Genomic DNA, 14,173 nt, shown 5'->3' on the forward strand with positions numbered 1-14,173 from the left:
TGTGCCATTCATTATTGCACTAATCAGGCCATGGGAATCTGGAAATATCAGGGATTTTTTTTCTTTCAGATTTTCAAAGCTTTCCAGCTTTCCAGTCATTGAATTAAAAAAAGTAAAAAAATAAAATAAAAAAAATACCATAAAGAATATAGATAGGCTAAAATATGTTCTGCATTTCTCTGTAGAATTGTTTCTAGTTCTTTGACCAAAAGGTTTGGGGATGTGTTTTGAGGTCTTGGTTTGGTACAATTTTGTTGCAATAGAAAAAATTGTCACACTTTTAGTTTAGAGTCCAGTTCTCACTATTAACTAACTATTAACTTCTGCCTCAATAAAACCTGGTTGTTAAGTTTAGGTATTGGTAGAATTAAGGGGTGTAGAATAAGGCATTAATATGTGCTTTATAAATATTAATAAAGAGCCAATATCCTAGTGATATGCATGCTAATAAGCAACTACAGTAGTTAATAGTAAAAATTGGACTCTAAACTAAAGTGTTACTGTACAAAGGAACAAATGCTCCACAATAATAAGTTTCTTTTATTTTATGAACAGACATTAGTGCAAATTACAATTTGCTCCTCTTAAACCATATTTAAACATTCAAAGCTTGAAGGATTAGTTTACTTCAGAATTAAAATTTCCTGATAATTTTCTCACCCCCATGTCATCCAAGATGTTTATGTCTTTCTTTCTTCAGTCGAAAAGAAATTAAGGTTTTTGAGGAAAACATTCCAGGATTTTTCTCCATATAGTGGACTTCACTGGGGTTCAATGGATTGAAGGTCCAAATGTCAGTTTCAGTGCAGCTTCAAACGGCTTTACATGATACCAGACAAGGAATAAGAGTCTTATCTAGAGAAACTGTCGGCCATTTTCTAAAAGAAATTAAAATTATATAATTTTTAACCACAAATGCTCGTCTTGCACTGCTCTGCGATGCGCCGCGCATTACGTAATCACGTTGGAAAGGTCACGTGTGATGTAGGCAGAAAGACGACATGTGCGCACTATCTAGAGGACGTGTTTGCAAGTGGTCTTTTGCAAAAGCACTGTTTTTCTTCTGCTCTTTTTCCCGTTGTGGTGGTTAGCAAGCACGTTGTATTAACGTGAGCGCCCCCTTCTGGATTAGAGTGTGAATCGCCTGTCAGTCTGTCTATCTATCCCTCTATCTGTCTATATTTGTCTGTCTATCTCTTTCTGTCTCTAAATAAATCACATTTAAAGCTGTTTCATACAAAAACAATTATATGTTATCTTTTTACCTCAACTAGCCAGGATCTGAAGTGTCTGCATGTGTCTGTGACACTGACGTGTTTTCTGCTGTTTTCCCAGTGAACTCAAGAAGAGATACAACATCACAGCCGTACCAAAGCTGGTCATCGTGAAGGAGAACGGTCAGGTCATCACTGACAAAGGCCGAAAACAGATCAGAGACCAGGGTCTGGCGTGCTTCCGGAGCTGGGTTGAGGTGGCCGAGATCTTCCAGAACTTTAAAGCCTAGGAATCACATGGAGGTGTTTCCCGAATCGCACTGAATCCCCAAGGTCTGTTGAAACCAACATGTACCTGCAGAAAAGAGCCAGAACATTTTAATGCAAAAGATTATCTTCAGGTCAACAACCCACACGACTAGTTAAAAGATCCATTCGTGCTGCTTAACAAAGTTGGTAACACTTTACAATAAGGATAATATGAACTAACAATGAACAATACTTCTAAAGCACTTATTAATCTTAGTTAAAGGGTTAGTTCACCCACAAATGAAAATTCTGTCATTAATTACTCACCCTCATGTCGTTCCACACCCATAAGACCTTCGTTCATCTTCAGAACACAAATTAAGATATTTTTGATGAAATCTGATGGCTCAGTGAGGCCTCCATTGACAGCGAGATAATTAACACTTTCAATGCCCAGAAAGCTACTAAAGACATATTTAAAACAGTTCATGTGACTACAGTGGTTCAACCTTAATGTTATGAAGCGACGAAATTTCAGTGGTTCACCACTGGGGGGCGATGATCTCTGTGAACTATGGATGGCTCAGCTAATCAGGCCAATAAGAGACTATTAACTACTATTATTCTTTTTAATGTCTAATTAAAACATTTACAAATGTATAAAACTGATCAGAGATCAGGTAAAACCTATAGACTATGATTCATGGGTTCACAGAGATCATCGCCCCCTAATGGTGAACAGTTGAATTTTCAAAACGTTTTGAAACTCTTATGACATAACGAAGCCTCGTTTACTGAAATCACATGACTTTGGCAGTTTGATACACGGCTCGATCTACTGATTCAAAACAGAAGATTCGTAAAGATTCGAAGCTTCATGAAGCAGTGTTTTGAAATCGCCCATCACTAGATATTGTTGAAAAGTCGTTATTTTGTTTTTTTGGCGCACAAAAAGTATTCTCGTCGCTTTATAACATTAAGGTTGAACCACTGTAGTCAGATGAACTGTTTTTAAATATGTCTTTAGTAGCTTTCTGGGCATTGAAAGTGTAAATGAACTTGCTGTCAATGCAGGCCATTGGATTTCATCAAAAATATCTAAATTTGTGTTCCGAAATTTGTGTTTGGAACGACATGAGGGTGAGTAATTAATGACATAATTTTTATTTTTGGGTGACCTAACTCTTTAACTAACAATGAAGAGTTGTATTTTTATTATCTAACGTTAACAAAGATTAATGAACACTGTAACAAATGTATTGCTCATTGTTAATTAATGCATTTTTTAATGTAACCTTATTGTAAAGTGTTACCCTGACGTTTTAACGACTTTACTATTATTCTTAATAATGTGGTAGTGAATAAATATTTGACTCGTAGTGTATTTCAAATGCTTTTACTACTTATTTTTTATACAGCTGCTTTTATAAGAATCTATTTATATGAATCTCTATTCTGGTAATATATGAATGCTGTGAATCTATGCATCTTCTCTGATGTTTGTTACTTGAAGAATTGCAGATGTTTACTGCTTCTGTTGTTATGGAACATCTAAATGTTTCCTATTCCTCTGAGTCTCATTAAAACGCACAGATCGTCTTCAGAGAGTCTTTTTCCACAGCACTCAGTTCCCCGGCCGTATCTGTTTTGCTTTCAGTTGCAAAACACGCGCCGAACCCATTCCTTTAATATGTCAACACCAACGTGACTAATGGAGGAATATTGTGCAGAGAAATGAGCTGTGGGATTATGATTGCTCATATACCTGACTAAGCAAAGCGTTTGAATTAAGATATGACATTAAGATGAGGCTAATCTGCCATTTCAGGGAATAAAACAATTAATATAGTGCATAATAATTAACTACTGTAATACAATACCCGTGTTTAATGTAATGAGGTTCCCCACTGAAATTTCTTTAAGCATCTATTTTATTTTATTATATATTTAATTAATTGTCATTTATTTATTTCACTGCTGTGTCATGCCACTTTAATCTCTTCTCTAAATATTTTTTCTGTAGTCACATGTTATTTGTATGCCTACATGTTATCAATAAATACTACGAATATTAAGTCATGACCTCTAGCCTGGTTTGACTGTGTCAACGAAACAAACATTCATTTATGAGCAAGCGTCATGATAGTTTGACCTGAAACCTTCCTAAGTGAAACTATATCTGTTGCTACAAACAACTTACTTTCTCAATATATGAAAGGCTCTGGAAAGGTCATTAAAACAGTATATATTGAAATTAATATTTTTTTATGTAATATTTAAAATATTATTAAAATAATAATTTAGGTATTTGTATAGTAGTTTCTATTGTTTTTTTTTTATTGGATTTGCTTAGTTTCTTTTATAGTAAAAATGTGCGTCTTTTGTTAATTGAGTTAATTGGGTTTGCAGGAGAAACAAATGGCAAATGAGACCTTCCTTGCCATTAATTTCTATAAAATATCAAATATGTTTTAATTACATATATATTTAAAATATATATATATTGACAGAGAGTCATAAAATTATTAATGAAAAATATTAACTATTAAATAATTTATAAATATATCCTACACACACACACACACACATATATATTAGGGCTGTAAAAATCAATTAATCGCGTCTAACATAAAAGTCTGTGTTTACATAACATATTTATTTATATATTATATTTCTGTGTGTAAACTGTATGTACATATATACTGTATATATATATATATATATATATATATATAATATATACATAATATATATATACATATATTATGTAAACATGCGATTAATCAATTTTACAGCCTATATATATATATATATATATATTAGTGCTGTCAAATCAATTGATCACGTCTGACATAAGTTAGTAAATATATAATATGTGTGTATATATATATATATATATATATAAATATGTGTGTGTGTGTATATACACAGCTATATTTACAGACTTTTATGTCTGATGCGATTAATCATGATTAATCAATTTGACAGCACTAATATGTACACACACACATACATATATATATATATATATATATATATATATATATATAATGTATATTGTATCACAGATTTTAGGTTAGGCTACTGGCCTAGGCCTAAATAAATCATTTCTCAGTTTTATGTGTTATGGACAGGTCTGGAGAGTAGTTAGATCATTCCATTTGAACGAAACGGTGCTATGAGGCCATAAGAGGAGTCATTGTCATGTTTTATGACTGAAACTGGCCTCAATGTGAGAGAAACACACCCTGATCATAAAAACTGAGCTGATAAGAGGGTCTAAAGGACGTGAGCTGGATTAAAGCTGAGCTAGTCCGTGCAGAACGAACAACGGCTGGCGATTAACTACACGAATCAGAGACAAATCTGAAAAATAGCACAATGAGAAGATCTACACTGTGTGTTCTGTTGGTGGTTCTGGGATTTGGAGGCGTCTCTGCTTCATCAGTGGGTGAGTTCTGACAGACCTGATGATTTTTGTCAGATCTGGAGTTGTTATACATTTTTGCTTTACAGGAAGTGTCTATAGCCTACTAAACAAAAAAGGGTGTAGGATGTACACTGAAACAATTTTCACTCGGAAATAGCTGTTAAATTTCACAAATAATTAAAGAAATTACAGGTAAGATTGAATTAAAGATGAATTTTTGAAGCAGAAAGATTAAAATTTTATATTTTGTGAAACTTCAATAATCTTTGAAAAATCATTTTTACAGTATTAAAAGTAATGTTAATAATTCTAATAGACATCCTGTTACATTTATGCACTGTATAAGTTTGGAAACATTCATTCTTAACAGAAAAAAGGTTAAAGAACTAGAATTTGTTGTGAAGTATATGTATGTTTATTTTAATAGGCTAAATGACTGTGTTAACTTATAAACGCGTTTTACCATTTTTTAATGTCAGTGAATTTACTAAAAGGTTATCAGGAAAGTGTAAACAGGTTTATTAAATTCATTCACAATGTAAACATTTATACCTAATATGCTGAAAACTGCTCCGGTTATGTTGTTTGCATCCTTGTTTTTAATATTTAAATTATTATTAAACTAATAATTCACACAAAGCCTTTATTTATTTTTTATTTTATTTATTTTTTTATTAAAACATTCATGTCTGACGTGCATCCTAACTTTAAACCTTTACATTGTTTTTCTCAGGCCCACAATGCACAGATCCCAAAGACGAAGGAAAAGGACAGGAAAAGTCGTTGAAATATTTCTATGACGACCAGTTACAGTACTGTGTCCCCTTCTTCTACAAAGGAGAAGGCGGGAACTCCAACCGCTTCGACAGCGATAAAGACTGTATGAAAGCATGTTCTCCAATAGCCGACGAGATCTACCCGAGTGACGGTAAAACAATCACCACGTAAATATAATATTTGTTGATTTTACATGAGTGAAACTTTGTTTTATTCTTCTTTCTTCTTGTTTGTCAGAAATGGCCTGTTCTCTGCCAATGGACGAAGGCACCTGTTTAGCCATCATTCCAAAGTATTATTACAACAAAGAAGAGAAGGAGTGCCGTTTGTTCATATATAGAGGCTGCCAAGGAAACGCCAACCGTTTTGATTCCCGAGACGATTGCTACAATCTGTGTCTCGGTCAGTTAAAGTCTCTTTTCGCCGTTTTTTAATCAGTATGGAATCCTATAATGTTGCTGAAATTACACTAGGCCCCGTTTACACTAGTGCGTTTTCATTTTAAAATGGCGTCCACACTGGCGTTTCGGAAATGATCTCCGTCTAGTGCCTCAGGGCTGACGTGTTTTTGTAGGCAAAACCCGGAAGCGAGTTAGCATTTTAGGACTTCCGGTTCCATCGCCCCGAAGTCAATTGGTTTTTTGAATGGGTTTTTGCTAAATCGCCTGAAATAAGGTCTGTGGTTAACAAAGCCTCTAAATATTTTCACGTTTTGATCTATGACATAAAACACACCAGTTATAACACGCTTGAGATTTTTTTAAAACCTTTATTGTGTCATAAAAACAGGCGGTTGTTAACAAACTGCTAAAAGGGACTACTTCCTTTGGCGGGGACTTTAGACGTCATCATGACAAACAGGACATTTGGACAGCATTTCTCATGAAAAAGTTGTTAATTATTCATACACAGCACAGATCATAATCAGCGAGCATGTTTTCTAAATAAAGTTTGAGGAAGCTTGGTGGTAGTGACGTTGATCCGTGACCAAGGTGTGCTGTAGTCCGTTTATAGCCTACTGTTAGCTTTTTATATCTGACAACTTTATTTAGGGTTCAAAATGTATAAATGTTGTGTTAACTTGTAAAGATTATCTTGATAGACAAAACGTGTAAGTGTTATAACCCTTTGTTAAACACAGAGCTTATTTTTTGCGATTTTCCAAAAGTCTATGGGAAAAATGCATTGCTTTCGATCGAGGGAACCCGTGCGCCGCTAACTTCCGGGTTGGCCTACAAAAACACGTCATCCCTGAGGTACTCTATACTACACGACCGAAAACGCATGTCACATGACTGTTCATGCACACTTCAACCGTTGACAGTTCATGACTTTCAAAAGTCTCCATTTTGGTCCATTTATACTGAAAAGCAACCCTGGCATTTTCAAACTTAAACGGGGTCTGCAGTGTTTTCGAAAGTCTCCGTTTTCTAGGTTCATAACCGTAGCAAAACTTATGTGTTTTAAAACGAAAACGCACTAGTGTAAATGGGGCCTAAATTGAAGCGATTTGAGCTCAGATGAGTTAATAGTTACCCAAGTAACAGGGAACATTCTCAGAACGTTCTGGCAATGTTCTCTCAAAATTATGAACAAACATTGTTCCAGTAATATTAATAAAATGTTATCTGGTCTTTTATAATGTTCTCAGAATGTCAGCACAAATACATTGTCTATATGTCGTTCAGTTTCTGAAACGCTTTAGTTGGACATTCGTCTAACTTTTTTAAATGTTACTACTTGTTTCAGAATGTTCAGAGAACATTCAAAAGTAACGTTCCCATAATGTTTGCAAAATGATAAAAATTGGAATGTTTCCTTAATGTTCGAATAACCAAGAAAAACTTTTTAAAACATTTTAAAAACTGACGCTTTGAACAACCCAATCTCACAGCAGTTTGTACGTATTTTACGAGGTGGCTAATTCGTACATTTTTTGCTAAGTCATTCATATTTTACGAGTTGCCAAATTCGTATAAATTCGTACGAATGACCTACCCCTAACTCCACCCCTAAACCTACCCGTCACTGGGGTTTAGACAAATCCTATGAATTCGTAAGAGTGAGGTCGTACGAATTCGTACGAATTAGCCACCTCGTAAAATACGTAGCCTAAGAATTGGTCATAAGATAGCGTTGCTTTGAACGTTCAGAGAACTTTCAGAAATGTCGTTTTTAGAACTTAATAGGAATATTAACAAAACGTTTTTAGAACATGTTTTTGTTAGCTGCGTTAAAAGTCAGTTTCGCTACAAATTTATTAGTGTCTTTACAATAGTTTCAACTTCATACTGTTCCGTAAGTTCCCTTTGTTCACAAGTTCTTCCACATCAACTGATGCAAGTTACTGAAACTGATAAAGCATAATTTTTAAATGTTAAATAAACACAGAGCCACAGAGAAAAAGAGGATGTTATAAAAATTACTGCTATAAAATTAAGTGCTAAAAAATTAAAGTAAATTGGGCAGTCTAAGTGTGAAAATAGTCACCAGAATTCATCCAGATTACCTAAAGAGCTTGTTGATAAATACGATTTTAGATTACCTTTTTAAATAGACTATCGTAAGTCGGTAAGATTTTTTTTTTAAAGAAATTAATAATTTTATTGTGCAAAGATGCATTAAATTGGTCAAAATGACAGTAAAGACATTTATAATGTTTCAAAAGATTATTATTCCAAATAAATGCTGTTATTTTGAATTTTCTATTTCATCAAAGTATCCTGAAAAAAAAAATGCTTCCACAGAAATATGAAGCAGCACAACTGTTTTCAGCATTGATAATAATCAGAAATGATAATGATTAGAATGATTTCTGAAGGATCATGTGACACTGTAGACTGGAGAAATGATACTGAAAATCCAGCTTTGATCACGGAAATAAATTACATTTTAAAATATATTACAATAGAAAACAGTTCTTTTAAATTGTAATAATATTTCACATTTTTACAGTATTTTGATCAAATCAATGCAGCCTTGGTGAGCATAACAGACTTCTTTGAAAAACATACTTTTTCAATCTTACAGGCGCTAAGGTATAGTGTATGTGTAAAGGAATATATATATATATATATATATATATATATATATATATATATATATATATTTCTTTTCCTAAAACATGTTTACTGTGGTGTTTGATTAGCGAGAGTGATTCAGTGTATGTTCTTCTGTTGTCCACCAGAGGTCAGTCTGTTCTGAACTCACTGACTGAATGAATGTATTTTTGCAGCGAGATCTGGACGGATGTTGGGAGCTGCAGACGAGTCAAACCCTGATGAGAAGACTGTTAATGCAGGTACAGTCACTGTTTATATAATGCTTGCTTCTGTTGTGGTTTGACATAAAAGTGCTGCTGATGTTTAAACCGCAAATTTCATCATTAATATGTTTAAAATGCATCAATGAACTGTTATTGAAATGTCCATAAACACATTTGCATTGTGTATATTTCCTCTCTCAGGGCTGATTGTGGGTGTTTTGGGTGGAATTGTGTTTGCTGGTGCCGCTATTTCTGCTATTGTGGTGTTTGTGCTCCATAAGTAAGTATGAAGTGATGGAGGTGTTAACAGCAAAATGTCATTTTACCATGATTGAGAGTGTATCTAAAATCTTCTTTTCATTCGTAGGAAAAGCAAGAAGGCAGAAAGGAAGCCAGTGCCGACATCTGATATCGAAATGAAATAGATCACACAACATTTATCTGTACATACATTCTTAGTGCTTTTTTACCCTTTATACTAGTCATGTTTGAGAAGTAACAGAACAAATGGGCTTAACTGATACATATATAGTGTCCATGATAACATTTTGACTTAGAAGAGTTCAGCAGTTACATACTAAAATAAAGCCACGTTTTGTTTCATATGACAGCAGATATCTGATGTTTGAGTTTCATAAATGTACCTGATTAAATGTACTGTACTTATTAAGATCATGTATTGATGATGTAAGAAAAAAATGCCTTTCTGTGTTCTTTATTGTTTTTTAATGAGAAATTGATTTAATACAATAAATCAAGACCAAAAAAAAAAGTTACTCTATTTTTTCCTGTGTTTTAGTTTAAAATACTATTGTGCAAATAGCTATAGTGTGTATATATATGCATTATATAATTTATTTTAAAGTGGTGCATGTTTAAGATGCAGATGGTGGATCAGTAACAGACAGTATATACAATGATTTGGTAGTAAATGATGTAGAAATGGCAGTGCAAATAGCATGATAAAGAGATTGTATTGATTCAAGTGTAGTTTAGGCCTGTTTATTTATTTTGGTCTCATGTGAAGTCATGATGTCACACTTTCAGGAAGGAACCGTCAAATTTAATCCAGTGAGGTGTCAATCACATGACCATGATACATCGTCTAACCCATGAGGACCTGTTTCCATAAAACACACTGCTGACAGATACTGGAAAGTTATAAGAATCATTAACCATACTGCATAACGGCAATGAGTGAAACTGATCCATAATATCCAGCAGATTATTGTGATGTGTGACGTGTGGATCAAATAGCAAAGTTATAAACCTCCCACTGAATAAAACATTGATCACATTAATCTGAATGTCCACTTGATTAACTATCAAAACAATGTTTTCTCTTTCTTAATGTTTTAAATTGAACTATAGCAGTGTTATTTTAGTATTATCTATAGCATTTTTAATATTGAATTAGCTTTTATTTTTATATTTTCAGTTTATCTGCTTTTTATTAGTATTTTTAAAATATTTCTATAGCTTTAATTTATTATGTTTCTCATGTAATATTTATATTTTACTTTACTGCACTTATATTTGAATTACCAAAAACTATAACAACACTGAAGTACAGGAAAATGCGGAAAATAATTTCCCAATATAAAGCAGAATCACTTATACAACTTCATAAGACATGCAAAATACACAGTTAAAAAAATCTAAAAACATTTTGTAATATTCATATTAAGTTATTAAAAGGTTATTTCTAAATGTCCAGTTTTTTAAAAAATGTTTAAAACTTTTTTTCTGGGGTTAAGCAAACCTTAAAGGGATAGTTCACCCAAAAAATGAAAATTCTGTCATCATTTACACACCCTCAAGTTGTTCCAAACCTGTTTCTTTCTTCTGCTGAACACAAAGGATATTTTGAAGAATGTTGGTAACCGAACATTTAATGAGCCCCACTGACTTCCATAGTATGAAAAAAAAAAAAAAAATACTATGGAAGTCAATGGGGCACATTAACTGTTTGGTTACCAGCTTGAGGGTGAGTAAATAGTGACAGAATTCCCTTAAGGAAACATTCCATATCATTTTGCAAACATTATGGGATACTTTTGAATGTTCTTCAAACATTTTGAAATAAGTAGTAGCATTTAAAGAGGACCTATTATACCCCTTTTTCACAAGATGTAATATAAGTCTCTGGTGTCTCCAGAATGTGTCTGTGAAGTTTCAGCTCAAAATACCCCACAGATCATTTATTATAGCTTGTCAAATTTGCCCCTATTTGGGTGTGAGCAAAAACATGCCGTTTTTGTGTGTCCCTTTAAATGCAAATGAGCTGCTGCTCCCGGCCCCCATTCCAGAAGAGGGCGGAGCTTTAACAGCTCACGCTTCGTTTGCTCAACAACAACAAAGCTGGAGAATCTCACACAGCCAAAATGAGGATTGTCAGTAACGGTGTTCAGCCTTACATTGTTCAAACCAGAGTCAGACAGTGATGGAGAGACTCAGGAAGAAGTTTTAGAATGAAACTGGACGTTTCTGAATGGTTAGTGGATAAATTTATGTAGTTGCTGTGGAGTTGATTCAACTCATCCACTAGCATGTGCCGTCATGTTAATCTTTTGTGCAAATCCAGTGTTGAATTGACCCTCGTTTGTGAAGCAGTCCGGTGTAAAATGACGGCATGTCAACAACACTCGACTACAACAACTCTTCCTCTTCTCTAAAGCAGCCTCACCCCCTTTGTTGTGTGTTCCCGGGGGCGGGGTTTATGTAAATTTTAGGGTTTGTGATGTCACCAACCCAGGAAGAAACTCGTTGTAGTCCCTACCAGCCGTTTGTTGTAGTCCTTAAAAAGCAATTTCTGTAAAAGAAAATATCTCCCTTTGCATTAATCTTTGAGCATCGTAACTTTGCAGATGTTGTTTATACTCAAACAGCAACATTACACACTAACTAAAGTTAAAAAAGAGAAATCATAATCAAGGACCGCTTTTAAAAAAAGTTAGATGAGCGCCAAGCTAAAACGTTTCAGAAAAAATCTTCTACGAAAAAAACTTATGAACACCATAATATATGGACAAATGCTTTGAAGATACTTGTCCTTTTTGGAGCTCAACATCCCCAGTCCCCATCCACTTTCATTGTATGGAAATGAGCTGCGTCATCATTCTGCTAATTATCTCCATTTGTGTTGATAGAAAGTTATACGGGTTTATAACAAAGTGATTGATTGATGACGGAATTTTAATTCTGGGTAAACTATAACTTCAAATTTGATGTTGTGAGGAAAGGGTTAATGATAGTGCGCCTATTAGCTGAGGGCGGAGAGAGAGAGAGAGAGAGAGAGAGGGAGAGAGAGCGCGAGAGAGACGCGCGCGTGCACAGAATCAACTGATTCAGCCACTACGTAGAAGTGACCGACCGAGAATATAAACACGAGCTGTTATTTTGTGATGCGAGACGGAAAGATTTGACAGTTAGAAATTCACGTACAGTATTAGAGACGAATGATGATGGAGGTAAACCTGCCTGAAGATCTGGCGAATCTGTCAGAGCTGGACGAGAAAAGTTTGCTGGAGGTTTTGACTGGACGGTTTACACAGAACCTCATCTATGTGAGTAAAATACAACTAAAGAAGGGGAAACGACCTAAAACAAATACCACAAATCAGTGTAAAGTGTGAAGTAAACCAGCTGTGTTCAAGGTTTATTATCTGGAGATTAGAAAACAATGAGCTCTTGTTCTCTGAGACAGTTGTTGTTCACTGACTGTTTGTAAATGCTACTGCCTTAACCTCATTTATATCACTGACGGATGTGATTAACTGAATTAATATGTATTTTTATGTATTTACAGACCTATATAGGAGACATCTTGGTGGCTATAAACCCATTTAAATATCTTTCAATCTATGAAAAAGGGGTAAGAATGTGACTTGTTATCTGAAATGGAGGAAAATACAATGAAAAACATGTTTAAATTAATAATTGAACTGATATTCTGATTCAAACCCATTTGCAGGTATCCGAGCAATATAAGTGCCATGAGAAGAAGTCTTTGCCCCCTCATATATTTGCTGTGGCGGATCGAGCATATCAGTCCATGTTGGGACGTCTGGCCACGGGACCCAAGAACCAATGTATCGTGATCAGGTTTGTGTTAATTCACCAAAACCAGTGCTTTCTCCAGGAAGGCATGTCTGAGGGGTTTTCAGTCATTTTAGATGGTCGGATGGTGACGTGTGTCAGTACAGTATGAAATTCTTGCCCAGTCATGCTTGTTTTCCCGTGAGACATGCAGAGACAAGACAAGTCATATTTTTTGGCACATTAAATAAGGCTCCTTGTGTCTGTTTCATCTGTAAACACAAGCAGAAACTTATCGACATGCTGTTATTGTACAAACTTGGGTTAGTACAAATCTGACACTCCTAAAGCTTTCAGGCACAGACCTTCCGCCTGTTCTGACTAGAGTAACTTTATCTTTTCCAGTTAATCAAACTCCATTAATCTGCTTTAAAATACATATCTGTCCTGTATAACTTCACCAGCTTCAGACTTTGCCTAATCATCAGGTTTGTCTTGAGGAACTTTCCTTGTCTAGTTTCAGTTTCGTCCCGTATGAGACTAACGGTGAAAATTTCAGATGGATTTTAGTTGCTTGTTTCCTTCATAACTCAATAGTATGGATGACAGCTGTACTCGTTACTGTATCCGGTATCATACTTAAGGTTTTTCCTACGTGCAGCCTTCCTCCGAGACTCTGCGCTGCTGCTTTACCATTAGAATAGTCGGCTTAATGTATTTTTCAGAAATGGAGCCTCATGGTTGATTTCTCAGACTCATTCTGTGCATTGATAGGGAACGGAGCGGTGCTAAAGACAAAAAGTTGATTTTCACAGTCACTGGGAAACAGACTTTCTCTGATTGTGTAAACAGTAAACCTACAACCCTCAATAGAGACCAATGGTGCCACATAGTAACCATACAGCCGTCTGTGAATGAGACCAGTACCAGTGGAGGGAGGCTGATAGTCACCCAGACAACAGGGAAAGAATACTTTTAATGCGTACAATGACAAGGCAAGACATAAAAGCCATAAAAGTATGCCTTTGTCATCAGTTATTAATAACGCTTGTATATTTGGAAAGCAGAGAGATGTTTGATGTCCGAATGTTATTGTGGCTCCCCAGATTGTGATTGTTCGGATGTAAATTGGCTTTGAAATCAGATAAAATCATGCACATTTTTTTGTGAAAAATACTGACTAGTTCCAGGTTTTGGTTT

At 34.7% G+C, this 14,173-nt stretch overlaps 3 protein-coding genes across 3 annotated transcripts in view; all 3 read left to right on the forward strand.

Annotated features, from left to right (window-relative positions):
• Positions 1-3,545, forward strand: part of nxnl2 (nucleoredoxin like 2) — a 4,273-nt gene extending 728 nt beyond the window's left edge. Inside the window, exon 2 of the mRNA XM_051911173.1 lies at positions 1,336-3,545. Coding sequence (XP_051767133.1) covers positions 1,336-1,504 — 169 coding nt within the window. The 3' untranslated portion in view covers positions 1,505-3,545. The remainder of the gene's footprint in view (positions 1-1,335) is intronic.
• A 1,124-nt stretch (positions 3,546-4,669) lies between these two features.
• wu:fb59d01 (uncharacterized protein LOC322379 homolog) lies at positions 4,670-9,711 on the forward strand. Its single transcript, XM_051911234.1, has 6 exons — positions 4,670-4,914; positions 5,627-5,821; positions 5,908-6,072; positions 8,906-8,971; positions 9,137-9,215; positions 9,303-9,711. The coding sequence occupies exons 1-6, from the start codon at positions 4,845-4,847 to the stop codon at positions 9,358-9,360; spliced, it is 633 nt and encodes a 210-aa protein (XP_051767194.1). The 5' UTR covers positions 4,670-4,844; the 3' UTR covers positions 9,361-9,711.
• A 2,508-nt stretch (positions 9,712-12,219) lies between these two features.
• Positions 12,220-14,173, forward strand: part of LOC127520960 (myosin-IIIb) — a 42,009-nt gene continuing 40,055 nt past the window's right edge. The window contains exons 1-3 of the mRNA XM_051909724.1: positions 12,220-12,501; positions 12,744-12,809; positions 12,909-13,039. Coding sequence (XP_051765684.1) covers positions 12,394-12,501; positions 12,744-12,809; positions 12,909-13,039 — 305 coding nt within the window. The 5' untranslated portion in view covers positions 12,220-12,393. The remainder of the gene's footprint in view (positions 12,502-12,743; positions 12,810-12,908; positions 13,040-14,173) is intronic.

The sequence above is a fragment of the Ctenopharyngodon idella genome, chromosome 10 (genome assembly GCF_019924925.1).
Source record: "Ctenopharyngodon idella isolate HZGC_01 chromosome 10, HZGC01, whole genome shotgun sequence".
Taxonomy (NCBI): Eukaryota; Metazoa; Chordata; class Actinopteri; order Cypriniformes; family Xenocyprididae; genus Ctenopharyngodon; species Ctenopharyngodon idella.